Source organism: Patiria miniata, unplaced genomic scaffold (genome assembly GCF_015706575.1).
Source record: "Patiria miniata isolate m_02_andy unplaced genomic scaffold, ASM1570657v1 HiC_scaffold_7, whole genome shotgun sequence".
Classification (NCBI taxonomy): Eukaryota; Metazoa; Echinodermata; class Asteroidea; order Valvatida; family Asterinidae; genus Patiria; species Patiria miniata.
Genome location: NW_024037074.1, coordinates 42,471,877 through 42,498,696, shown reverse-complemented (window position 1 = coordinate 42,498,696; position 26,820 = coordinate 42,471,877). Strand labels below are relative to the sequence as shown.

The following is a 26,820-nucleotide window of genomic DNA, read 5'->3' as shown; positions in this document are numbered from 1 at the left end:
ATTAAGCACCAGCTAAAGTTGGAGCTATATACTCGCACTTGATTTATCAAGCTCAATCTGTGCAAGTTTGCTTTAAAATGGTTAGAGTTTTTAAAAGTTAAATTATCCAAAAAGTGTTATATATTTTTGAACACTTTACAAGGTTACTCTTCATTTCCCCTAATTGAGTTTTATGAAAGGATGTTGACCTCTCTACTTTCCTTCATGCCAAAAGCAGCTGGCTCTTGTCCACTGATTACAAGATTAAATGTGTTTATATTCCACCATGGAGTTCATACACATGGCTAAATCTGTTTGTCAGGTTAGCGAGACAATTAAAAGTTCATGATTAAAAATTGACAGTTTTTATAGGCCTAGTCACATGCAAAGTTAATATTTGCAAGTCAGTAAAGCCTTTTTTTCTGTTTAAAGTAAGGTTCTTGAAGAATGCTGATTAAGTTTTCCCCTGATTTGTGAGAATATAAATAAAGATAGCTCCATGCTGACACTGATTAACACTTTTCCAAACACAGGTGCTTGGCCACTAGGTTATTGCCTTAGGGATATTTCTATTCTGTTGCTGCAGTGTGCTCAAAGGGAGGGGATGAAGGAACAGTGGAAGAGCTTCAAAGTTTCCCCTAACTCTCCATTTATAGGACAGTAAATGAAATTAAGCAGCAACATGTATTTTTGAATTGTGTAACATTTTAGTGTTAAAATAATGTGTTGGGCCCATTAATTTACATCTACATGTAAACTATGTATGGAATGGGAGAAACTGCAAGGGCCCTGATTCGAAAAGTCAACTCGAAACTCGAAAACTTAACTCGAAACTCGAAAAGTCAACTCGAAACTCGAAAAGTCAACTCGAAACTTGAAAACTTAACTCGAAACTCGAAAACTTAACTCGAAACTCGAAAACTTAACTCGAAACTCGAAACTCGAAGAAAAGTAACACTCTTTTGCAGCACCCCGGTGTAAGACATTTTCGATCTTCCTCGTCTCCTGTGTCCGCGGGTTGGTTTCCAGAGAATGACTTTGTGTGCCTCCAACTCCGGGTGCCGGTAACAGTGGCCTGCTAATTACTGCATCCGACTGGCTGCGATTTTGTCTCCGACCCTAGGGAGGTCGCCATATAGGTCGTCATTGGTTACGTGGTCCTCCCAGGATACATTGAGCGCCACTCGGAGCATGCGTATGTAGCATCCATTGAACGACTTCTCCATCGTAGGAGTTATAGAGTCCATGTTTCGCGGCCATCAGAAGCACTGACTCGATGGTTGCCAAGAAGAAAGAGATTTTTACGTTGCGGCTAATGGTGGAGCTCCACACTTTCTTCATGTCAGCCAGTGCCCTCCATGCCTTTCCTTTCCTGACCTTGATGTCCTGGTCACTAGAATATTGATCAATGCGCCAAGGTACTTAAAGTCGGGGACCTCATTCAGCTCTCTACCCTCCAGCGTCTTCAATGGAGTGTGTTCGGTCGGGCGTGTTGTAGGTGAAATACTCAGTTTTCTCTGCGTTGAGCCCGAGTCCTACCTTCAAGCACTCTGCTTCTACAAGGTGTAGGAGTACTTGCGCCTGCTCGACTAGATCAGACATCAGCGCGATGTCATCAGCAAAGTCGAGATCCGTTTCAGTGACCGCTGGTTGCCTTCTCGATATTCTCGGAGTGATACTCTCTGCCATTGATGGCTCTACCCAAGGCATAGTCGAGAACGATGATAAACAGGAAGGGTGCTAGGATGTCGCCTTGTAGCACTCCTGCTGTGATATGAGAATTAGTGGATAAGATGGGTGTAGCCTAATAAGCAATTGTGAATCAGTAGATTTTCCAAACAAAGGGGATTTAAGAATTTATCGATTCGTGGCTTTTGACATTTCTTTCTTTCAGTTTAACACTTACTCTTTTCGTTTGTTTATTTAAGCTTATTTTGTTTTGTTGATGTCTGTAATCTATACTTGTTGGCAGGCGCGTACGCAAGGGGGTGTTTTGGCTGTTAAACACCCCCCTTTGCCATGTAAAAATATGGAGGGAAAAGAGAGTTATGTGACCGAGCGCGGAACAATTACAAATTATGTGCATGTTCTCAACTTTAAGCTTTGAATACAGAAGACACTTTATAAGAGCAAGAGTACATAGGCCTATATGTATTTGAAACATCAGGGGAAAAATCAGGGGAAAAGTGGCCAGGAAACGCCTCAGATTGCACCACAGAGCATCTACGATCCAATTTTTTCCCGGGGCCCTTAAGCGGGCCCAGGACCCCACGCCGTATAGGGGCTTCGCGCTGCGCGCTCGCAGGTCCTGGACCCTTCATTACAATTCTAGGCCCCCCCCCGGCAAATGGCAGTCTGAATCCGCCCCTGTGACCAGAGCGCATTTGTATCCTGTATCTGGTGTTTGGCCTTAGGGGTGGGGGCGGTTTACACAAAGAATTAGATTCCCAACGGATGAGAATCATGAGATCCAGGGGACGAAGCTGAGTAATTTTAGCCAGATCCTAGCACTTCCGCAGCCCGTGTCACTTTTTGTCTTGAATTTCTTCTTTTTTTTGTTTAAATGCTGTTGAGGGAGGGGACTGCCCACATTGACCCCTTTACTCATATGTTCATCATAAGACACAGAACATGTTTTTTTTTTTCGATTTACTATGTTTGGCGCCAACACAAACTCCCGACTTTTATTTTAGCGTTAAGTTTAGCCCACTGATACTATTTTTATTTCGGGCGCCAACACAATTTACCATCTTCATTTCTAGCGTCATAAATGATGACATCCAAGTTTGAAACGCCCCCCTTGAAAAAATCCTGCGTACGCCACTGCTTGTTGGTAACTGTTCTTTGAGTTCAATACTCTACTTGATCCAATAAAATCATGCGAGCTAATATGCCAAATTGTGCTTAATTGGGGACACAAGGAAAAGCTCAAGCACACACCAGACTAATTTACTTCACACAACTTGATCGATATAACAGCCATGACTATGGTTGCGAAGGCGAAGCGGGCAGCCCGTTGGTAAGCAAAGTTAATCCGATTACGTACTTAGACGCTTTAAGTTACAGAGCAGTGAAATTCATGCCTCCCAAAAATCATTGCCCTTTGAACGTTTTGTTTCTCAGGAAATATGTTCAGTATGATTGAATTGTTTAAGTTATAATGGAAGAAGAAATTCTAAACTTCATGTCAGTGAAACAAATCGCCGTCATCGATGCCGAAACCTCAATACTGCTTACTGGTAAAGCTGACCTTCAAGTCTGGAAAAAATCCCAAAATCTATGTATTTATATCAATTCCTAGGAATTTCCGAAAGTTGCTATTTCAAGAGTATTTGAATACTTATTTCACCTATAAGTATATTCCAAATTTTAGCTTAATTTTGTTGCAAACGCTTGTGTTATACCTTAAACTATCTCCAAAGAAAATTTCGACTAGGATTTTTTCCCGACCAAACCCACGTGCATGGTTTTCAGCAAAGATCATATAGCGCCATAGGCGCTATGGTTGACCGATATCGGCCCGGCAACACAATGGCGGAGCGCATAATAGTTAGCATATTCATTAGCGTCATTCGGCGTGACTTGGCGTGGGTCTTGGTATCGACCAATGGAAGCCGGCAAAGAGGGTGATATTTATCAATTAATAACTCGTGAAGGAGGCTTTTCTACAATTTTTTTCACTGCATATCCATAATGGATTTAAGAACCTTATTAATATTCGTGATGCTTGAAAAGATTGACATATGTTGCAAACACCAGTGTTACAACTTTTAATTTTTTTTTTTTCAACTTTTCCAATTTCAACGAAAAGTAATGAACATGTCAGAATGATTTTTAGCACATATTTGGATCATTATAAGGGAATTAACCCTGAAAGTTCCATGAAGATACGGTCTTCCAAGTTCCAACGGGAGAAATTAATTTTCAAAGATTTCGCCCGCCAACGTGAACATGTGCATGCAGTTTCATTCAAAATAAATTGTTACGTAACCTTTAGAAATCGCCCTTCGCAACCGCACGGCAGATAAGACGAATTCGAGTGCTGCTATATTCCGTCGGCATGCTTAGAAACATTTGAGCAGTAATGATGAATATTCTCGGTTACGTCTCGATAGTCCGAAGTCCCATTGGTCCGAAGAAACATAATAATGTATTGTTCCACTGGTTCAGGTTGATGGACCCTAACCCTAATCCTATGGGGCGTCGGACCAATGAGACTTCTGACCAATGGGACTTCGAACCAATGGGACTTCGGACCAATGGGGCTTCGGACCAATGGGACTTCGGACCAATGGGACTTCGGACCAATGGTACTTCGGACCAATGGGACTTCGGACCAATGGGACGTTTATATACCAATGGAATGTAGAGCAGATAAGACGGCAGATAAGACGAATTCGAGTGCTGCTATATTCCGTCGGCATGCTTAGAAACATTTGAGCAGTAATGATGAATATTCTCGGTTACGTCTCGATAGTCCGAAGTCCCATTGGTCCGAAGAAACATAATAATGTATTGTTCCACTGGTTCAGGTTGATGGACCCTAACCCTAATCCTATGGGGCGTCGGACCAATGAGACTTCTGACCAATGGGACTTCGAACCAATGGGACTTCGGACCAATGGGACTTCAGACCAATGGGACGTCGGACCAATGGGACGTCAGACCAATGGGACGTCGGACCAATGGGACTTTGGACCAATGGAACGTCAGACCAATGGTATTCGTACTATAGAGACGTCCCCAATATTCTCGACCAAGTGTTCAAAGAGGGTGAGCAAACTTAAATAATATTGTCCCTGTCATTTACATTTTCGTATTGTCTATGTTTAGGCAAAAAAGTCTCCGGTTTCTGGTATGGAGCTTGCCCCAAAAGTGGTGCGGCGACGCGGCTTTTTGTTGTTGACTTTTTTCCCCTTCAAATGTCGGCTGATGACTGCAAATGATGACCGACTAAATTTAGTGCAAAATGTATGGGAGCCCAGAGTGGCCACCATGGGCGTGCGCCAGGATTTTTCTAGAGGGGGGCAAAACAATTTTTTGCCAAGAAATGCTTGTATTTCTCAACACATTTTCGATTTATCAGTTTTAGGGGGGGCAGGGACATTTTGCCCCCCCCCCCAACTCATTAAATTTACACCACTTTGTCTTCGCGCCTCTTTTTTTTTTCTTTTTTTTGCTTTTTTTTTTTTGCTTTTCCAGGGGGGGGGGGGGGCAAGTGCCCCCCCTTGCCCCCCCCCCCCTCGCGACGCCCATGGTGGCCACATAAAGCTTATACTCGATCGTGACCCCTTTAAAAAAAACACGTTAAAATTGTGCAGCAGGATTCCAGTCAAACCAGTGAGTTTGGCGGTTTGAGACATCATCTCACATTGAAATTTTTTTTTTTAAATTATGCCGACGCGCATGGCTACGGCGACGCGCGCGCATACCAGAAACCGGAGACCTTTTTTTGGGGGGGGGGGGGGGCCTTATACGGAGTCTTTTTTGTTGTTATTATGTACCTTGTTAAATGTGTTATTGTTTTTGTTGTTCATGGGACTCGCACTCGACAAGCTTGCTTTTTTGTGGGTCCCCTGCATCTCTTGGTATTAATACTTATACATTATTTCTAATTATTTTGAAGAATTATATTTATATTTCTGCATTACATGTACCATGAGGTGGAATAAAGTAAAGTAAAGTAAAGTAAAGTAAATGATAAATGACCAAATTGCTTTTGGGGTAAAAGCGTGTGAAATATTTCAGGGACGAAATCAAGTGTTAGAGTTGGTTAATTTGAATGAGATACGTTATAAAATAGCCGAGAAAACCTATAGTGGACTTTAACAGTCAACAAAATTACTGTTGAAAAACTGAACGAATTTCTCTCTTGTTTTATCGCCAAAGATTAGTGGGTCATGCATACGATTTAATCTCAACTTCCGTCCGAGCGCACAGCCTATGCCTTGCATGCCGCTCACAATCAGTAATTAAATCCGAATCGTCAACAGGACATTGCGTGTACGATTTGCATCCAAGGTTGTGCCTTTATAGAATAAAACTGTCGCATAATAAAAAACCCTCACGTCACACAAGCCATGAAAGCTTTTGTCATTCTTTTGCCGAGAGTTGTTTGTGAAAAAATTGAATGCGTCGCGTCTTTAACTGCTGCACCGTGACTGGATTGCTGAATAGCCTAATACCACAAAATGGCGAAGTTTATGCACAGTCGTTTACTGTCCGAGGTGGTCCAATCCTACCTGCATGGTATAATCCGCTCAACCATGACTATATGAAATGCGTAGTCGTAAAGAACAAATCTATGGTCGAGGCGGTGTAGTAATCAGTTAACTGATGAATTATGTAAACAGTAAAAATACAGCAACAGATTTCTGGATGAAATGACGGTCGCAAGGCACGGGTCTCGGACGGTGTCGATGTCGCCGGCGAGATGGGCGCAGCGCGCCGGTGGCACCAGCGAAAACAGCTTCTCGCGGTGGAGTTCAATGCGGTGTAGTAAGGCACTACGCCTACGGAGTCGTATTTGCAGACTTGTTTTACTGATGAGTTTGATTTCGTTCGCCTTTACCATGCTTGGCTTACTGGGTCATATCCATACGATTGAGACAGAGCCGGAGAATGTCAATGTCCACGATTTGAGGATTGCAGATTGGCCGCAACCGAGTGTGGATGGCACCACTCATCATTACAACACTTCAAGGTAAACATGTTAAGTGTAAAAGAACATCAATCTGTGGCGTAACTACGAGGGGGAGGGGGGGGGGGCACAGCGTATGTCCGTGCCCCCTTGAAATCTTGAAAATTTTCTCCCTTGAAGTCCGCCCTCCCTTCCCGAAGTTGACCCTAGGTGCGCAACAGATGCCAGTTTGTATGTTTGCCACGTACCGGCATGATTACTAGCGGCCATTGGCTAAACAATTAAGCCACTTCGCACTACTTTGGGTTCCATTGGTTCCATTGATTTTTAATGCTACTCGTTCTCCATGTGTAGTGGGCGGCGTGGTTTCAGTTGAAACGACGTTACACTTACGAACCGGATATATTTTAAATACGGGACAATATAAATGCGACTGGCAGTCATTTCACTTTGCAATCTCTGCACAAAGTTGTGGCTCTTTTAATTTCTGTGCTACATGATGACAAGTTAAGGTATAATGCTGAAGGTGCAACTATCCAACACCGAACAGAAAAGAATGACGTTGAGACATACGTTCCCCATGCAAAGGCAACCCCTTCTCGAAATAAATTTGATGGAGCTGGTGGGGGGAGGGGGTGATATTGGGAAGGAATATACCCCGGATCGCCGCTTATGTTATACAGAGTGGTCTCCCCCCCCCCAAAAAAAACACCAAACAAACAAACAAACAAACACCCCAACAAACAAACAAACACTGAATGGCAGTACACATGTACTTCCACTACCCTGAGACTCAAACCACATATACCAATACATGGATAATCTTTTTAGAAGAAAAATAAAACCAAGATCGCCCGATTCGGTCCTGTGGTTTTTGTTCTAGGGCCTATTTTGTGAAGCAAGGTGGGGTCATTTTTGTCCCGATGAATTGATAACCGCGCCCGGGAATTGACTAACACTGTAATGTTGTAGTCGAGTACCTTTTCATGAGTACGAGTGCGAATACGAGTACAATTTCACGAGTACGAGTACTTTTCCATGAGTACGAGTACGGGTGCTTTTCCACGAATACGAGAACGAGTACATTTCCATGGGTACAAATATCATTCCCTATTATTTTCAGACATAAAAGAAAAAAGCAAGATAGTTCATGAACGTAACACGAAGGCGAACCCTTTGTTAAACCCAAACAACTTTAACACGTTGGAAAACTTATTAAACCCTGAAGTGTAGCCACGTGTATTTCATACAGAGTAGAACTGGAACAAGTGGGGCCATGAAACAGTTTGATATGACTGGTGTCATGCATTCCAAAACAAGTGTTTCAGGACAAGCGTGAGATAAGATTCGAAGTAATATGATTTACTGACGGTTGGTGCTGAAACTTGCTTTCTAATACATGTAGTTTATGATTTCAATGAGTCATTAATTTTCCAAACAAACCATTAAATGTTTTATCTTGCTGGTCAGGAGTCAATCACTAATATTTCTGAGCTTTCGACAATCAAAAAAGTTTGTTTTGTAATGTTTTTATTTGTAACTGAACGTGAATGAACAAAAAATTAACTCATTGGCAAACGGGGGAGGGGGAGGGGTGAGCCTGTTTCACATCCAAAACAATTTCAATCTTACAGATTCTGTTACTAACTCCCCGGATTGAGAATGATTTAACAAACATAACGTTCACTTTGGAGCACATGTCAGTTTGTCCTTAAACATGTTTGTTGCACTTCAAGAAGGTCATGTGCAATGTACATACTTAGTTCTGTACAAAGTACAGTTCTGTGTATACAGATGTCGAGAAGTGTGGTTTTACAGGCTATTAACTCATTGTTCATACACTAAAATGCAGCGCTGTACTGGTGGACTGTATTCAGCATTGAGCTATTAACTATGTAGATGTGCACAGTTGAGATAATGACTGTGTGCTGAACATGCCTTCATCTATGCTTCATTCAAGTCCACTTTTCCCCAATTTTTATTATGTACTGTATTTTTTAAAAGTTGTTTCCATGAGTACGAGTACAAGTACTTTTCCATGAGTACGAGTACGAGTACTTTGACATGGGTACGAGTGTAAGTACGAGTACGAGTACTTTGACATGAGTACGAGTGTAAGTACGAGTACGAGTACGAGTACAGGACATTTTTTTCTTGCAAGTACGATTACGAGTACATTTTCAAGAGTACAAATACGAGTACGAGTACGGAAAAAAAGTACTCGAGTACCAGTACGAGTACTGTGCCATGAGTGCGAGCATAAGTACGAGTACGAGTACAGGACATGTTTTCTTGCAAGTACGAGTACGAGTACATTTCCATGAGTACAAATACGAGTACGAGTACGGAAAAAAGTTCTCGAGTACCAGTACGAGTACGAGTACGAGTACTACACCATTGTAATTGATAGAGGGATAACAATACGGTAATAATACCCACATGAAAGAAATGTGCTTCACAAAATAGGATCTGCAATCATGATTCTTCTAAAAGCATTCTCCATCAATTTGTACAGGTGGTGCACAAGTTGCTAGTGAAATAACATCAATGTACAAATCGTCTAAGGTTGCACGAGTCCTTATCGCTTGAGTTCATCCAACACACAGCTAAAAATTATTTGGTTTTTTTTTTTTGCGTTAAAAAAAGACAGAGAATATTTCTCGCCCGCTTTGTAATGTTTCATACCCCTTCTTTAAACGCTGCAACTGTTTCATTTTGTATGTTGTGTCAGCTGGCATCATGACAACTTATTTATTTATTTATTTTCTTTACCCCAAACAGTTTATAACTGGTTTCCATTGGGGCCTGCATACACAACTAATGATTATACACACATGTACAAATAATTACAATGCATTACAAATACAATACAACACAATGACATGAAACTAGAGATCTATGTCTGTTCGCAACCGAACATAGGACTTTTTCGCATTATGTTCTTTTTATCAACACGTCCCTGACTATGCATGTACAACGTTTCAATCGAATAGGACGTGTGGTTCTTGAGATATTTGTAAAACCCACACTTGCCACAGACTAACATCGTTGAAAGTTAGTCCACTTCTCTTACCAATTTGAAATTACAAGGCACTTACGTTTTCAACCGGAAGGAAGGGTCCGGTGATTTCGCACGTAATATCCAAATCGAGACCTAGATTATTCTCTCAATTCCCATGAAAACAAATTCAGATCTCTCACAGTTGATTTTATATTGATTCTCAAAGAGTAAATCTACAAATCTTTGGTTGCATTTAATCTGATGCTTGATGACGTCATCGTGACGTCATTACCAAAAAGCTTGAGAGCTATGCTAACTATGCTATTTGAAGCAAAAATCTGGATAATATATCTTGCGGTTGATTTGTCTGCAATTTCTTAATTTAAAGGTCTTTTCATTGTAACTTCCGGTAGGGTGACGTCATCAATCTTTCTCCCCGTCAACGTGTTTTTAGGATGAATCTGATTACATACATCAATTATAAAGTGATTTCAGCAAACTTCGCCACACACATCAACTGAAAATTCGTTTTAAACATTTTTCAACCTGCCGCTTGAGGGCGCTCTAACATTTTATTTCGTCACCGGGTTTTTTTTTTGGGGGGGGGGGAAGTAGAACCTAGCCAGAGTCTAACATTGTTGAAAGCAAGTTAACATCTTTTTTCTACTTTCAAATTATAAGGCACTTCCTGTTAGGAAAGGAAGGAAGGGTCACGTGATTAAGCACTCAGAGATGAAATGAAGATCCTTGATTATTCTATCAATTCCCGCAAACGTCAAGTTCAGGTCTCTCATTAAATATATTAATCTTTAACGTAACATAACGTGACCCATGATGACGTCATGTTGACGTCACCCTTCGGAACACAATTATGCTATGAGGCATATGCATATGCTTACTTTTAATGATGTATGACAAAGATTAATGCCAAAAATGTTGTTGGGATTAGCCAGGGAACAAAAAGAAGAAGAAAGAATAACTAGAAATGTGACTTTATGCTTTCTTTGCCAGTGCGCAGTCATGTAAATGATAATTGGTTTTTTCTTCAATGTTCAAGAAAAGTAATATTGAGCTAGTGGCCAACAGTTATAAAATAATACAAATTAGTTAATGTCGTAATGTTGATGTCACTTCGGATTTTACATATTGATTTCATCTAGCTTCCCACCAATATCATGACGATAGGACCTTCCCTGATATGCTTTTAATGCATTTTTGATGAAGTAATCATGAAGTCACACACTTTTAACATTCTTGTGCAAATATCTATGTGACCTACATACAAAAAAAACTATGCTTTCTTTAAATCCTCAAAAACTGGGACTGCGGCTGGTACCATCTTCCAATGGGGGCGCTGTTGAAACCGGACGATCATGCACACTATCGGGCAATAGATGGCGCTTTTCAGGGCTGCACAATTGTCGGCCGTCGCGCGAATTTCCAAAAAGGGCTCCTGTATGATTAGGCCGCTGGTTAAATAAGGGCACTTGTTTAAAAAAGAAAAAAAGAAGGCACTTGTTAAAAAAGGGGGCTCTCTTTACAATTATGGGGGGGGGGGGGTTAAACGCTGGTGAAAAAGGGCGCTCGAATGGAAAAGGGCGCAGTCTACAAAATACTGTGGGGGACTACGGTCTCGGTCTTGGAACTGTCCAAGTTCGTGTCGGCCTTGGTCTCCATCGATGGTTTCAGGACTGCGTGGTGTCTGCTACACCTCTGCATTATTCATAACACATTCTGTCATTTCACGCTGTACGTCAATCTCTTTCGACAGACTCCAAGATGTGCTTGCGAGGCACGATCCAACCGAGGGGCAGAATTTAAGCAGAAACGGAGAATCCAAGGAGGAACCAGCCAGCAGCCCAGCTCCCACAGGCACACCAGCAGTCACACAGAGGTACATGATTACAAAATGTTTATAACCCCAATATCCTTCTGAACATCTGTTATGTCTTTTTTTAAAGGTCACATAACAATTGACCAACTGTCATGAATGTCGAGGGTTGTTTCGGAACTACACAGTTCAAACCTTTTTGACTTTGTGGGCGGGAATTAGGCCGGGTGACTCCATTGACAAGCTTTAGAAACGAGCAGAAAAATGAGAGATTCTCAATTCTATTTGAGTCGATTTTCCTCATTTTTGATGGATGGAGGCGCAGTAAATAAGCAGTTGACTGTTGTGCCCTTAATAATCCAAGCATCGAATGGAGTCATCTAAAATTCCTTGTTGTCCACGAAGTCAATTAAAACGACTATAACGAGATACGACAACAGGATATGCCAGCGGCCAAAATGTGGCATTGTGTGAACAGGTGTCGGTATTGGAAATACGAAAAGTTATTTAATAACAAACCGAATTTTTTGCAGGCCTCAGCTGAAACAGATGTCGACATGCAGGCCAACATTGTGATAACCCACTCTGAATACTTCCGGGTACTTGAAATAGAAGTGCCGTCACGGTTTCATTACATTTAGAGAACATTTGGTTGCATGAAAACATTAGTGAGCATCCACTCCCTACCCTATAGCGAAAATGCACGCCATCCCAATACAGAAATACCTCTGAAGCCCATATTTTGAAAAGTTTATGGTAATCGAACTAGGAGAAAATATATCAACCGTGTATAAAATATGTGCTGTGGTAACAATGGGCTGTCCTAGTTATGTTCGAGGTTAACCCCGGAAGGTACAGGGTGGTTAAAAAAAGAGGACACCCACATTTGACAGCAATTTTCACCTACTTAATGAACTTATTTTCAATATTTTTTTCACATAGTAGTAAAGTATAGGCCTTTAACTATGCATGGTGAAAAAAAACTTGGTAAAAGTCGCAAAAATAGTGATATTATGCTAATTTGAATCCAAGTCACCAAAATCAGTATTGTCCACGGGTTATTCTATGTAAATTTGACGTTTTCGTAGTTCATAAAAATTAAAAAAAACCTTCCCACCAAAATATATTTTGCCATGGTAACTTTTTTTGAAGCTGTCCAATTATTCATGTCAGTGTTAAGATCATCTACTCAATGAGCTGTCGGCTTAAGTTCATTGTTGCATAACGTTACATAACATAACAATCAAATGTCATGCCCTTTCAAATAAAGCTCCGATAGCTGAGCTCAGTCTCGCGAAGGGAATGTATACCTCCATGGACAAACAGGTTTCGCACATGGAATGTTCAAATTAGCATAGCTCAACGACAATATGTGCAAATGCAACGAATTTTTCGTCACATTTGCTTAAAGGCCAGTACTTTAAAAGCCACTAATCGACAGTTAAAAATAATTTTTAAAAATAGGTGAAAATTGCTGTCAAATGTGGGTATCCTTTTTTTGGGGACCACCCTGTAGATTTGTTTACGTTTCACTTTTGAATGAGACATAAGACGGACAAATCGGCCCATGTTTAATTACAAAAAATACTTCTCCAATTTTAAATTATTTGCGGGCCGAAAAAAATGCAGTTGTTGCCAGCGGCGGCGCTACGGTAGTGGTAGTGGTGGTGGGGTGGGGCCCCCCTACACGTTTTCTACATAGGGATTAATTATGTTTATTTCCTTCGCTGTATATCAGAACTATAGTTGAAAGTATATAGTAAAATGATGGTTTTGTGCACACAAAACCAGAATTTGACTCCCCCCCCCCAAAAAAAAAAAATTTGCACCAATGTTCCTCCCCCCCCCAAAAAAAATAGAGTCTGGCGCCGCCACTGGTTGAAGCAGGGAAGGTTGGTTCCCACCTCAAACTAACCAAAACTAATTTTTTTCAGAGAGTTCAAAACGGCCAATATTGAAATCAGTACAAGATTAATAATTGCTTTCACTTGTGAGTTTGGTTGATATTCAAATGCACATTATCCAGGAACTTTTCTGAGAAATTCCGCCATCATTATGTCAACGACACGAAGGAGTTTTTCAGTCGTCTAGAAGAAATTGTCAAACAGGAATGGAAACCGCATACAAGTAGAACACAGCAATTCAGGTAATCTTATACACAGAATGTCAAGGAAATTGCACAAACTATCGTTCACTGCATCAGAATTATAGAAAGAAATCTAAAACATGTCATGTACCAAAGTTGAAGTTAAATGGCTGAAAACATACACAATGTCCGTTTTAAACCACTAATTGATTTCTAGAAAATGACCTTCAGAATTTCAGTATTTTAATATTATTTTAGAGTTATTCATTGCTCCTAATAAACACTGGCATTGGTAAAGATTAGGACAAATTGTGAAGATTCAAATTAGCATCCGTATGCAAAAATTAACTTAGAAATGTATATCGAACTTACTGTTAGGGTTAGCTGTTTTCCTCAGCTCAATTTACTTGTTTGTTCCATTTTTCCCCAATAGGGATGACATTCGCCATGGGCTGGGGGAAAATGGCAGTATGGACAATTTCATTGTGACGAAAAAGAACACCCCACGCGGAGAAAAGTTGGGCTTTTACATGTCTGGAAAACCTCGAAAGATTTCTTCCATCCTCTGGCAAAACATCCCAAATGTAGGCCAAATTAGAAACGAATTATTTAATTTCTAAGTTACCTTGATGCATGCTTGGAGAAATAAACTGAGGTTTTGAGCGTTTGAAACAATACAAATCAAAGTACACTGTACCCAGTTTATAATGGGGCCCACTGAACGAGGAGGACATTCCACTTCAATTTTTCATAAACATGTACGCTTGAAAATCTCAGCTCCTTATTTCGAAAATCACTCGGTTTAACATCCTCGTGCATAGGGAACATTAAGTGATGGAAAAACTGACAGTTTCATTGTGTTAGATTATTTTGTCGGGGCTTGCAACTCTCACAGTAGATGGCTCATTTTGTTCGGTCGGTCGCAAATCATTTACCATAATGATCTGAGGTTTTCCGGTTCAGACAGTGTCGTAGATTTTGTAAGGGCGTGCAACTCACACGGTTGATGGCTCTGTTTGTTGGGTGGGTCACAAATATGTTCACATTATGATGTGAGCATATACATTATGATGTCTGAGTACAGATATTCTTTTTCTTGCGAGTACGAAGACCAATAAGAGTACATTCTAATGAGAACGCAGGGGCGAATCTAGCTTTCGGTGGGGGGGGGGGGGGGGGGTTGAATGGGCTTGAGTGAAGGCATGCATTTTATGGGGGTCCAGCGCATACGCTCCCGGTAAAGTTTAAAATATATGATGCTTTCTCCGGCATTCTAAGGCAGTTTTAGTATGAATTTAGGCAGTTTAGCATTCCATTTATTGTTTTTTTTTACCCATTTTTTTTTTACATAACTCAGCGGCTGAATTGAGTTTGCATCGCCCCCCCCCCCGTTCCGCCACTGAAACGAGTGCGAATTCTTTTTTTGTATATCCTGATATCGTTGAGATAATTGTTTCTTTTCCCCCAATTCCAAGGATGTGATATTTAAATCAGGGCAGTTTCAGAGCTGCAGCGTGGTAGGATCAAGCGGCATCCTGAGAGGATCTGGGTGTGGCAAAGAGATCGACAGATCGCAGAGTGTCTTCAGGTAGGGTTTGCTCGGAAAGAAGAACGAGAGAAACACCAGGATTAGTCATTCCGGGTGTGCCTCGTAGCAAGACTGAACCACACGACGTCATTTCACCCACATGACGTCATTTCACCCACAACACGTCATTCAGCCGTTCCCTTTGGACATTGCTGCCATAGCAACCTTCTTTTTACCTCCGAAATCCACCAATGCGTTGCCCAAATCAGTGTCCCGTTATTTCATTCACGGGCATCAACTTAAGCCCGATTTGAACAAATTAAGTGGGTCCTGCAAAATCCCCTCAAACCTCTTGATGGATTTGAAATATCATGAAGGAGACTCAGAAAAGACTGTAACCTACTCGTTTGAATCGAGTTTAGTTACTGATATCTTTAAAATTCATTCAAAGAAACGAACCTTCGCACAGTCAAAGATACCGGAGCTGTAATGCTTTTTGCTGACTTGAATGAGGGAGGCCACTTAATAACTTCATATACACAAGTCTTTTGATTGAGCCAATTTACTGACCTAACATCGATTAGACTCCCTAGCACTAGCAGAACATGCGTGGCACAAACTAGCACAAATTATGAACTTTTTTCGCAATATGGATCGTTCGATGGATCGAACTGTGACTCGATTAACAAAAGCAATAAGCGGGACATTGCAGTTCTTCCTCAATATTTAAAATATCACTTTATAGTGACTGTGATGAATTATATAAAAATTTATAGAACTAAAAAAATCAGAATTAAAGAGGTTTTACCCTCTATCCTACAATATAATAACTGTAGACATTCGTTCTTACATATTAAAAGCACGGACCTTTTTAAAAATTGAAAGTTCATGTTTTAGAGCAGTTTTGCACCCAGGATTTAGATTGAGCTTTTTGACATTTGAATATTTAAAAAAAAAATGTTGCCCAAAATTTGTGGCCCCAGAAAAAAATTGTTTTGAATTTGTTTTTGTTTTTGGGGGAGAACTATTTTTACGTTGGTGGCGCCATTTACACCCCTATTATACTACGTGAAAATAGGCCACAGATATATCACCATGGTAAAATCGTGGGACTAGAAAAAAAAATAATACAAAATGCCAACCTCTTGGGGGGGGGGGGGATTTCAAGCCCCCCCCCCCTCACCCCGCCTCCTTGGGTGCGCCACTGCTTTAGAAGCCCATGATCAAGCAATGCTACAAAAATTTGCAGAATTATTATAACAACATTCATCTTCTGCAGGTTCAACATCGCCCCGGTGGAGGGATTTGAGGCAGACGTTGGAAGCAAGACAAACTTGACCACCTTGAATCCTTCTTTTGTAATTTCCAAGTACGTTTGTTGTTTTCCAAGTTTGTAAGCATGTACCATATGAGGCACAGATCAAGGATTTGGGGGAAAAGCCCAACCTTTACTTCTTTTGCTCCGAGTGACTACATTCTTTTTAGGAATGTCACCCCATTTTGTTTTAAGTTTAAATACAAGCAGTGTGTAGGGTTTTGATAAGACAAGACAAAAGAATCGTATGCATAATGCACAAAGCAATAGACTCATTGCATATCAATGAAACCAATTACCATATCAATGGATTATGTTAGCATAGTTAAAGAGCGCATTTTCTCGGGTAAGTTTTATCGGACAAAGGATGGGTCTGAAAATTCTATTGGACAAAGGGGGGCTGTAACATTTGCCGGGACTCTCACAATAAGACAAATGAACTATCCTTTATATTTACAAATTACTCTTACAAATTTATTTGACAAATTTACACAACATCAAAATCGTACGTTCAGAAATGTCCAGGGGCAATCTTCGTTATGAACTCGTATTAATAGTCAGCTTATAGGTACAAATAAAACCACCTCAAAATATCAATTCAGTTTATGCAATGGAATTATAGCAGGTAAGAAATTTCACTGTTTAAAATATCTAGCAGTCTAATTTCCGTTGTTCACAGCAAATACAACTGACCGATTCAAACTTCCAATTCAATATCTACAATCAAATATCTACGGTCAATATCAGCATCTAGTATCTATATTTACGTGCCTAGCAATAAATCCATACTATTAACAATTCAATCAATAAATCTGCACTATGAACAACCTGGATAATAAATCCACACTATAAACAATTCAATCCATAAATCCACACTATTAACAATCCGTTCTATGTTCACCTAAACATCACTGGCTGCCTAAAACTTTCCTATTCAAAACCTACAATTCAATATCCAATTCAACGTTTCAATCAAAATCACATAGAATGACAATTCTCGGGGTTTTCTCACAAATATTAAACTAAACCAATTCAACAATCTCCATTCCTTTTAAGTCAAAGAACACTAGCTGCTACATGTAGCTGGACACCACAGGTTACATCAATACACAATTTTCACAAATTATACATGTACATCCAAACAACAGCACCTGTGCAGCAATACACCAGAGTATATGCACAAAATAATGATCTTAATATCCAGGCAAATAGTTGCATCAAATTATTAATTCATATGAGAAATGGTACACTCAAAATGTGCGTAAATATATCAGGTGATCGAAGTGCAAAAAGTATTATTAAGAAATTATACAATTCTAAATCAATATGCTGTTGAAGTTTTGCTGATAGGGCTTGTCAAATCTGCGGTAGGTATCCCGCTCTCATCGTCTAGGTCAGAGATGGGCCAATCCAGTCAGAGGGACATGGCGTTGTACGTCGGCGGTCATGGAACCAACCCTCAGAATTCACCACTTAGTAGGGCCAGGTAGTACATCACAAGTACATCAACTTCAGTAGGGCCAGGTAGTACATCACAAGTACATCAACTTCAGTACATCCATATAAGGACCATCTATAAATAAAGTAATTAACCAACTCGATGCCAGTATTTTCTCCAAAGAAATTATATTCACATATTTCAAGGCTTGTTCAAGCAACAACAACCAATACTCAATAACCAATAATTCAAGCAATAATGGAGAAAAAACAAAAGGAAATGTAACTTACGATTGTCCAATTGTCACCCTGACCTATGCTTGTCCGAGCCACTCCCAAGAACCTCACAGAACTGAAACTTCTATGCTGATGGCCGAGGGACGGCACAAGCTGCCAAAAATGGCTACGCCAGCATGCACTCCAAAACACAGTGCTAACCCAACAACAGCATGTATAGCAATACTCACACACACCCACTTTGCTCCATCTTATAATCAGCCAACACCCACATGTACCGCATACTGGAAAGCACTCAAGCACGCCAACTAAATTCCAGCACCAAGCCCAGGCTGAACAACAAAAGTCTACTGGCCAGTGTAGAGGATTAAGTTAAGATTACAACAGATTAACTGTAGAATGTGCAACGACAATCATGGTCCTGCTGTGGAAACTTAAAATAGTTAGAAAAGTTATGTTTAATCAGAATCAGCTGTGACAGGGGCCCCACCCCCTAGATGGAATATCGGACAGAGGAAGATTTGAACAGGAATATTGGACAAAGGGGAGACTTGAAATGGAATATCGGACAAGGGGGGGGGGCACCCCCTAGATGGAATATCGGACAGAGGAGGATTTGAACTCGAATATTGGACAAAGGGGGGAGCCCACCCCCTAGATGGAATAGCGGACAGAGGAAGACTTGAAGTGGAATATCGGACAAAGGGTGGACCCACCCCCCTAGATGGAATGTTGGACAGAGGAAGACTTGAAGTGGAATATCGGACAAAACCGGAGACGCTGGATGGAATATGGGACAAAAACGAGTGTTAAACGTTTGGAATGACAAAGAGTATCATTTGTATTCATTCAAAGCAGTGTGCTAACAGTGAATAAATAGGTATTATCCATCATTAAAGATTACACTGTGGGGGACGCTGTTCATCTTCTTGACGAACTCCGCGGAACTGCTTGGAACCCGTGGAACTGCTTGAGGAGCACCGATGGCAGTTCAACGAGACATCGTTAAACACTCCAGAGAGAAGAGTGGCTTGAGCACGGACGTCGCATCTCAGTGTCCACCGCCATGCACTACGCAAGGGCCCTACCCGTACGAATGCCATGGTTACGACCACACAGCCAGTACCTGTTCCACCTGACAACAATGAAGGGCTTAGCGGCCGAGGCTGCCCGTGGCAGTTTAGCTACCAGCATGTCTATGTCAGCCTACTTGGCGTTTCGTCGTAGCGATGTTGTACATTCTTCTGTGGCAGCCCTCGAGCTACCACAAACAGTAAAGGAGTTCATTCAGTTTTACTGTATAAAAAAAACAACAACCGGCCCTTTTCAGGGCCACACATTTCCAAAAAAGAGATTGAAATCTGTGTCTGATGGTCTGATTAACGTGTGTGTTTTTTTTTTTTTGGGGGGGGGTTATGGTTCACTGCAGCAAAAAATCGAAGGTTATGATCAAGACTGCAAACTCGACAGGCGTTCAATAATCGTTCAATTGTGGCATTTTTATATTCGCGTCCATTCCACTCTCTGAGTGCGTTAAAACATTGCCCCCATTCACAAAATCTGCTCTAAATGTCTACACATAGCGGCTCTTGAAAGACCGAGATTCATCATTGGCTTCTCCCAAGGTCGTTCACACTCTCCATTTCCCCCAGAGAAAAACTCTTTTTTTCACAAGATTTCCAGCGAGTTGGCTTAATTGGTGCTCTGTTGGTGTGGCCTCCATTTTTGTTTTGTTTTATTCACTGTTAGCACACTGCTTGAATGAATACAAATGATACTCTTGGTCATTTCAAACGTTTAACACTCGTCTTTGTCCCATATTCCATCCAGCGTCTCCCTTTTTGTCCGATATTCCACTTCAAGTCTTCCTCTGTCCGACATTCCATCTAGGGGGGTGGGTCCCCCCTTTGTCCGATTTCCAGTTCAAGTCTCCCCCTTTGTCCAATATTCCAGTTCAAATCTTCCTTTGTCCGATATTCCATCCAGAGGGTGGGTCCCCCCTTTGTCCAATATTCCGGTTCAAGCCTTCCTCTGTCCGATATTCCATCTAGGGGGTGGGTCCCCCCTTTGTCCGATATTCTATTTCAAGTCTTCCTTTGTCCAATATTCCATTTCAAGTCTTCCTTTGTCCAATATTCCAGTTCAAGTCTTCCTCTGTCCGATATTCCATCTAGGGGGTGGGTCCCCCCTTTGTCCAATAAAATTTTCAGACCCATTCTTTGTCCGATAAAACTTAAATACGCCAATGCGCTCTTTTATTATGCTAACATAATCCATTGATATGGTAATTAGTTTCATTGATATGCGAATGAGTCTATTGTTTTTGTGCATTATGCATACAATTCATTTGTCTTGTCCTTTCAAGACCCTACACACTACTAATACTGCATGTATGTTGCAGTGAGCTCAGCATGGCACTATAGTGTTGTATGTCCAATAGTTGCCTTGCGTGAAAAGCACAATTGGACTGTCTTTAAATTGTGTGTATTTGACTGAAAGAAAACTGTTTGAACGTTTTCAAATATTACGTTTGAATTCGAAAGAAACCGCGCCCATTATACTGTATTTCCATTCCATTTCTGTGACAGATTGAACAACTTGAAGTTAAGGAAGGACGTTGATCAATTCGGCGCCATTCTCAAACAGTTCAAAGGCAGTCAATTGTGGCTGCCTGCTTTTGCTGTCTTTGACAACACTGCAGTCATAACCAGAATGTCACGAACTGCCTTTAATTCTAAGCTGGTCAGGCCGGTACTTGGGCATCCTGAACACTTTCTCTCCGTGTCCAAACTCTGGCGGAAGACTGCAATGAATGAACGCACATGGCCCACAACAGGTAACAAATAATATTATTGACTTTCTTGCGATCTTTATCCCTTCGTGTAATCACCAGGATGAAACCGAGCAAACATATCAGAAGCTGCCGGCCAACGAATTTGTGTTCATGCATGAGTCACGTGATTGTGCCAATGCATGAGTCACGTGATTGTGCCATGTAACCTACTTTGACCTTTGACCTCATAATGGTAGGTCAGACGAAGAGGTCACCTGGGACATTTTTCAATGTTTGACAAGGCCAACATGCTGACAGCGCTACTTTTATCATTTGAGCTTATTTGACATTGACCGCATGATGACCTTTGACCCCAGTTTGGCCATGTGACATGTTGGGGCTGGGCTACTGATAGTTTGACAAAGTTCGGTTGAAATTGGTCGAAATAGACAATGTCAACGTTTTTTGCTTACTAAGAAACTAACTAAAGGAGAGACACGACGATTGGTTGGGCTCCTCCGCAGCTAAAACAAAAACCAATTTGGCCTAAGAATTTGAGGGACTTTCAAGACAAAACAATGCACTTGCTTGTATGTGTTTTATTATGGAAAGTTTTAAACTGCAATCCGTGTTCCCCCAACGAATCTGGGCGCGACCACTGTACACTCGATAGACCCCTTCAATTAAGAAACCATCGTGCACGCTTTTTACAAAACAACTGCCATGTGATGGATTATCTGAACAATAGCTAGCACGATGCATTTGCCATTGAAGGGGGCCTTCGTGATAGGATTGAATGCGTGCCCTAATTGCTCTATCATACTGGGATGAGGCATGCCACTTCGCATGGACCAACCTTTACAATTTAAGATTCAAGGATGAACAAGTTCTCGACTCGCATAATTTTTTCAATTTTTTTAATTCCCATTTCGCAGGTCTGTACTTGATCTTATCCCTCTTCGATGCCTGTGATCAAATCAATGTCTTCGGTTTCTGGCCGTACGAGACAGCAATCAACGGAAGTCAAGTCCCTTACCATTACCACAATAACATCACAGGAAGGCACGACGTCCACGATTTTGACACGGAGTTCAAAAGTTTGGTTAGTCTCTATGAACAGGGTATAATAAATATGAAGTTAGGTTCCTGTTTGTGATAATTCACAAGCAAAATATATTTTGCCTTTGTTGGTTCTCTCGAAAATAATTTATATTGCTATTTATGACTTTCTTCCGAAAACATTTATTGTTGAAATTGTGGTATGTATACACATATAAGAAGTAATTTTCTGCGCTGCTGCGTTATGACCGACGACGTAACATTTTTTAAGCCGGAGGGGGATATTGCGATAGCGTATTCCTTCTGTGTGTGTGCGTTTGTTTATGGTGTAAATCGAGGACACACACGTACAACATCATCGATGAATTGAGGACAGGAACCAAATCGAGGACGACCTCGATTAGAAAACGTGTACAAAACTAATGAGAGCTGTTGCGAAAAAGTTAGTAGCAAACAAATGACTAGAGATGTGTTTGTGGACAAACACAAGCTGTTTCGGATATTCAAAATACTCTGTGCACGTGATGAACAATCAGTGACGTCACTAAAAATGTCATCTATAACAGCACATTATACGTACATGTCAAGTTATAACCAATCGAACATATAGGTCTGTAAATATAGGCCTATGAAGAACAAAATGCCCCTTTAAGGGACGTCACATGACATTTGATGATGACATCACATGAATTTTCATCTATAACCCATCTCGGCATTGGTACGATCACGAATTTCTTCTAGGACCATCTGTAGGTGGTAGTCTAAGTGTGTACCAGGTCTAACGTCGATCGCATAATTTACAAAAGTGCCAAAGTAGAGTGTTTTAAAACGTGTACAAACCCTATGGGGAAAAATGCATCTTTAATGTGATGTAACCCAACACCTGATGACGTCACGATCGCGCATTTCTTCTAGGACCATCTTTGGGTGGTGGTCTAAAAATGTATCAAGACTGAGGTCGATTGGATTTACGAAGGTGCCAAAGTGCAGTGTTTTAAAACGTGTACAAAACATATGGGGAAAAACGCATCTTTAATGTGACGTAACCGAACACCTGATGACGCCACGATCACAAATTTTCCTCTTGGACCATCTGTGGGTGGTGGTCTAAGTGTGTACCAAGTGTAACGTCGATCGGATTTACGAAAGTGCCGAAATGGAGCGTTTTAATACATGTACAAACCCTATGGGGAAAAATGCATCTTTAATGTGACGTAACCTGACACTTGATGACGTCACGATCACGAATTTCGTCTAGAACCATCTGTGGGTGGTGGTCTAAGTATGAATTAAGTTTTAAGTCGATCGGATTTACGAAGATGCCAAACTGGTGTGTTTTAAAACGTGTACAAAACATATGGGGAAAAATACATCTTTAATTTGATGTAACCTGACACCTGATGACGTCATGATCACAAATTTCTTCTAGGACCATCTATGGGTGGTGGTCTAAGTATGTACCAAGTCTGAAATCAATCGGATTTAAAAAAGTGGCAAAGTGGACTTGTAGAAAAAACGTGTGTTAAACCTATGGAGAAAAAGTCTGAAAAAGGAGAAAAAAAAAAGAAAAAACTAGAAATGTGTTTGTGGACAAACACAAGCTGTTTCGGATATTTGAAAAACTCTCAGCACGGGATGAACAATCAGTGACGTCACTATCAATGTCATCTATAACAGCACATTATAATATATGTACATCTCAAGTTACAACCAAATCGAACATTTTAGTTCTGTAGATATAGACCTATAAAAGAATAAAATGCCCCTTTAAGGGACTTCACATGACATTTGATGATGATGTCACTTCAATTTCTATCTATAACACATCCATGTGAATATGCATACCAAGTTTTAACCCAATCAGACTTGTATTTCCGAAGTTTAGTTTAAAGAAAAACGTATACAAAACCAATAGGGAAACAATGCATCTTTAATGTGATGTAACCTGACACCTCATGACGCCACGATGACGACTTTCTTCTAGGACCATCTATGGGTAGTGGTCTCAGTGTGTACCAAGTATAAAGTCGATCAAATTTACGAAAGTGCCAAAGTGGAGCGTTTTAAAACGTGTACAAAACCTATGGGGAAAATGTGCATCTTTAATGTAAAGTAACGTGACACCTGATGACGTCACGATCACAAATTTCTTCAAGGACCACTTGTGGGTGATGGCCTAAGTGTGTACCAAGTGTAAGGTTGATCGGATTTACGAAAGTGCCGAAATGGAGTGTTTAAAAACATGTACAAACCCTATGGGGAAAAATGCATCTTTAATGTGACGTAACCTGACACTTGATGACGTCACGATCACGAATTTCTTCTAGGTCCATCTCTGGGTGGTGGTCTATGTATGAATTAAGTTAAAAGTCGATCGGATTTACGAAGATGACAAACTGGAGTGTTTTAAAACGTGTACAAAACATATGGGGAGAAATGCATCTTTAATGTGACGTAACCTGACACCTGATGACGTCACGATCACAAATTTCTTCTAGGACCATCTGTGGGTGGTGGTCTAAGTATGTACCAAGTCTGAAATCAATCGGATTTTAAAAAGTGGCAAAGTGGACTGGTAGAAGAAACGTGTGTTAAACCTATGGAGAAAAAGTCTGAAAAAGGAGAAAAAAAAAAAAAAAAAAAAAAAAAAAAAAAAGAAAAAGAAAAAAAAAAATCTTAACGAAAACAAGAGCTGTTTCGGTGTGTTACCGAAACAGCTAACTAGAAATGTGTTTGTGGACAAACACTGAGCTGTTTCGACCGTTTTATTAATGACTGCCGTAAAAGGAGTTTCATCCAGGTCGAATGAACATGTACATGCGTATTCTATACAAAAAGTGTCTATCCTACGTCCCTGACTATGCATGAAAACGTTAGCCGGACATCGGCTGAAACGGTCACTGTGGACAGGATTTGACCTCAGCAACACGTGCGCTGCGCGCGGGCTGACTGACATACGATATGTACAACGTACGTGCATGTACATGTACATTGTGGACTGTGCATGTTTTAAAGCAGAGTTATTGTCAACCTGAAGTTTTAAGCGTGCGCAGGGCATGTCCGAGTTTGCTTATTGCCTCGAAGCTTTGAAATATTTTAGACCTACCCTTAAATAGACAATTATAGTAAAAACTAATATAAAAACTGCCATGGTTGATTTTTCAGGAATTTTTTAAGGAAAAAGGGTTTTTTCATTATAACTTCCGGTCTGATGACGTCATACACCTTAAACTTCGCACACATCTTAAATGGGTCAAGGTCATCATATACACCAATATTTAGGCGATTCCGACAAACTTCGCCACAGACATCTATTCAAAATACATTTTTGAAAATTTTCAACCTGTCGCTAGAGGGCGCTCGAAGATTGCATGACGTCATCGGTAGATGATTTGAAGAATACTATTAGCCAAGAGACTAACACAGTTAAAAGCAAGTTCATATCTATTACCACTTTTAAATAATAAGCCACTTCCGGTTTTGGCCTTTTTCGACCGGAAGCAAGGGTCACGTGATTTTACGCACACTGAATGAAATAAAGACCTCAACCTACTCTACCACTTGCTGGCAACAGAATGCTGCGGACGCGTACGGTTGATTTCTTATGCATTCTTAAATATTAAAATTGTCACAATTTAATTGCCTATAAATAAACACCGGATGACGTCATCATGACGTCATCATTACACAATGTTGTTTGAATTAGAGTCTTTGCTTGGACAAAGATTGGTGTAAATGAATTACTGGCAAAGAGTCGAAAATGCCCTCTGAAAATTGACATTTTTTTTTTAATTTCTGTGTACAAAGTCTATGGGAAAAATTAAATATTCAAAATTCTATAATAAATCACGTGATGACGTCAGCATGACGAAAAGTTTCGGGACACATCTTCAGATGGTGGTCTAAGTGTGTGCCAGGTTTGAAGTCGATCGGATTTGAAAAAAAGCCAAAAGTGACTTGTAGAACGAAAACACGTGTTATCCTATGAGAAAAAAGTCTGAAAAATAAAAGAGAAAAAAAAAAACTAGAGATGTGTTTGTGGACAAACACAAGCTGTTTCGGATATTCAAAATACTCTGTGCACGTGATGAACAATCAGTGAAGTCACTAAAAATGTCATCTATAACAGCACATTATACGTACATGTCAAGTTATAACCAAATCGAACATATAGGTCTGTAAATATAGGCCTATAAAGAACAAAATGCCCCTTTAAGGGACGTCACATGACATTTGATGATGACATCACATGAATTTTCATCTATAACCCATCTCGGCATTGGTACGATCACGAATTTCTTCTAGGACCATCTGTTGGTGGTAGTCTAAGTGTGGACCAGGTCTAACGTCGATCGCATAATTTACAAAAGTGCCAAAGTAGAGTGTTTTAAAACGTGTACAAACCCTATGGGGAAAAATGCATCTTTAATGTGATGTAACCCAACACCTGATGACGTCACGATCGCGCATTTCTTCTAGGACCATCTTTGGGTGGTGGTCTAAAAATGTATCAAGACTGAGGTCGATCGGATTTACGAAGGTGCCAAAGTGGAGTGTTTTAAAACGTGTACAAAACATATGGGGAAAAACGCATCTTTAATGTGACGTAACCGAACACCTGATGACGCCACGATCACAAATTTTCTTCTTGGACCATCTGTGGGTGGTGGTCTAAGTGTGTACCAAGTGTAACGTCGATCGGATTTACGAAAGTGCCGAAATGGAGCGTTTTAATACATGTACAAACCCTATGGGGAAAAATGCATCTTTAATGTGACGTAACCTGACACTTGATGACGTCACGATCACGAATTTCGTCTAGAACCATCTGTGGGTGGTGGTCTAAGTATGAATTAAGTTTAAAGTCGATCGGATTTACGAAGATGCCAAACTGGTGTGTTTTAAAACGTGTACAAAACATATGGGGAAAAATG

General features: G+C 40.6%; 1 protein-coding gene and 1 long non-coding RNA gene across 2 annotated transcripts; one reads left to right on the top strand and one right to left on the bottom strand.

Annotated features, from left to right (window-relative positions):
* The first annotated feature begins 6,034 nt into the window (after nt 1-6,034).
* LOC119746151 (alpha-2,8-sialyltransferase 8E-like) lies at nt 6,035-22,231 on the top strand. Its single transcript, XM_038222957.1, has 8 exons — nt 6,035-6,682; nt 11,392-11,514; nt 13,478-13,597; nt 13,971-14,121; nt 15,013-15,125; nt 16,345-16,434; nt 20,643-20,890; nt 21,763-22,231. The coding sequence occupies exons 1-8, from the start codon at nt 6,363-6,365 to the stop codon at nt 21,981-21,983; spliced, it is 1,386 nt and encodes a 461-aa protein (XP_038078885.1). The 5' UTR covers nt 6,035-6,362; the 3' UTR covers nt 21,984-22,231.
* LOC119746152 lies at nt 16,827-18,302 on the bottom strand. Its single transcript, XR_005273696.1, has 2 exons — nt 18,109-18,302; nt 16,827-17,953 (listed from the first exon to the last, which is right to left on the bottom strand). It is a non-coding gene; the product is annotated as an uncharacterized LOC119746152 (long non-coding RNA).
* Nucleotides 22,232-26,820: the final 4,589 nt, after the last annotated feature.

What these genes read in the sequence shown, in the direction of transcription:
- LOC119746151 (XM_038222957.1), top strand. Translation starts at nt 6,363, where the DNA reads ATGACGGTCGCAAGGCACGGGTCTCGGACGGTGTCGATGTCGCCGGCG. An exon ending in AGATCGCAGAGTGTCTTCAG is followed by an intron (nt 15,126 to 16,344) that starts GTAGGGTTTGCT and finishes CATCTTCTGCAG; the next exon opens with GTTCAACATCGCCCCGGTGG. An exon ending in ACGCACATGGCCCACAACAG is followed by an intron (nt 20,891 to 21,762) that starts GTAACAAATAAT and finishes CCCATTTCGCAG; the next exon opens with GTCTGTACTTGATCTTATCC.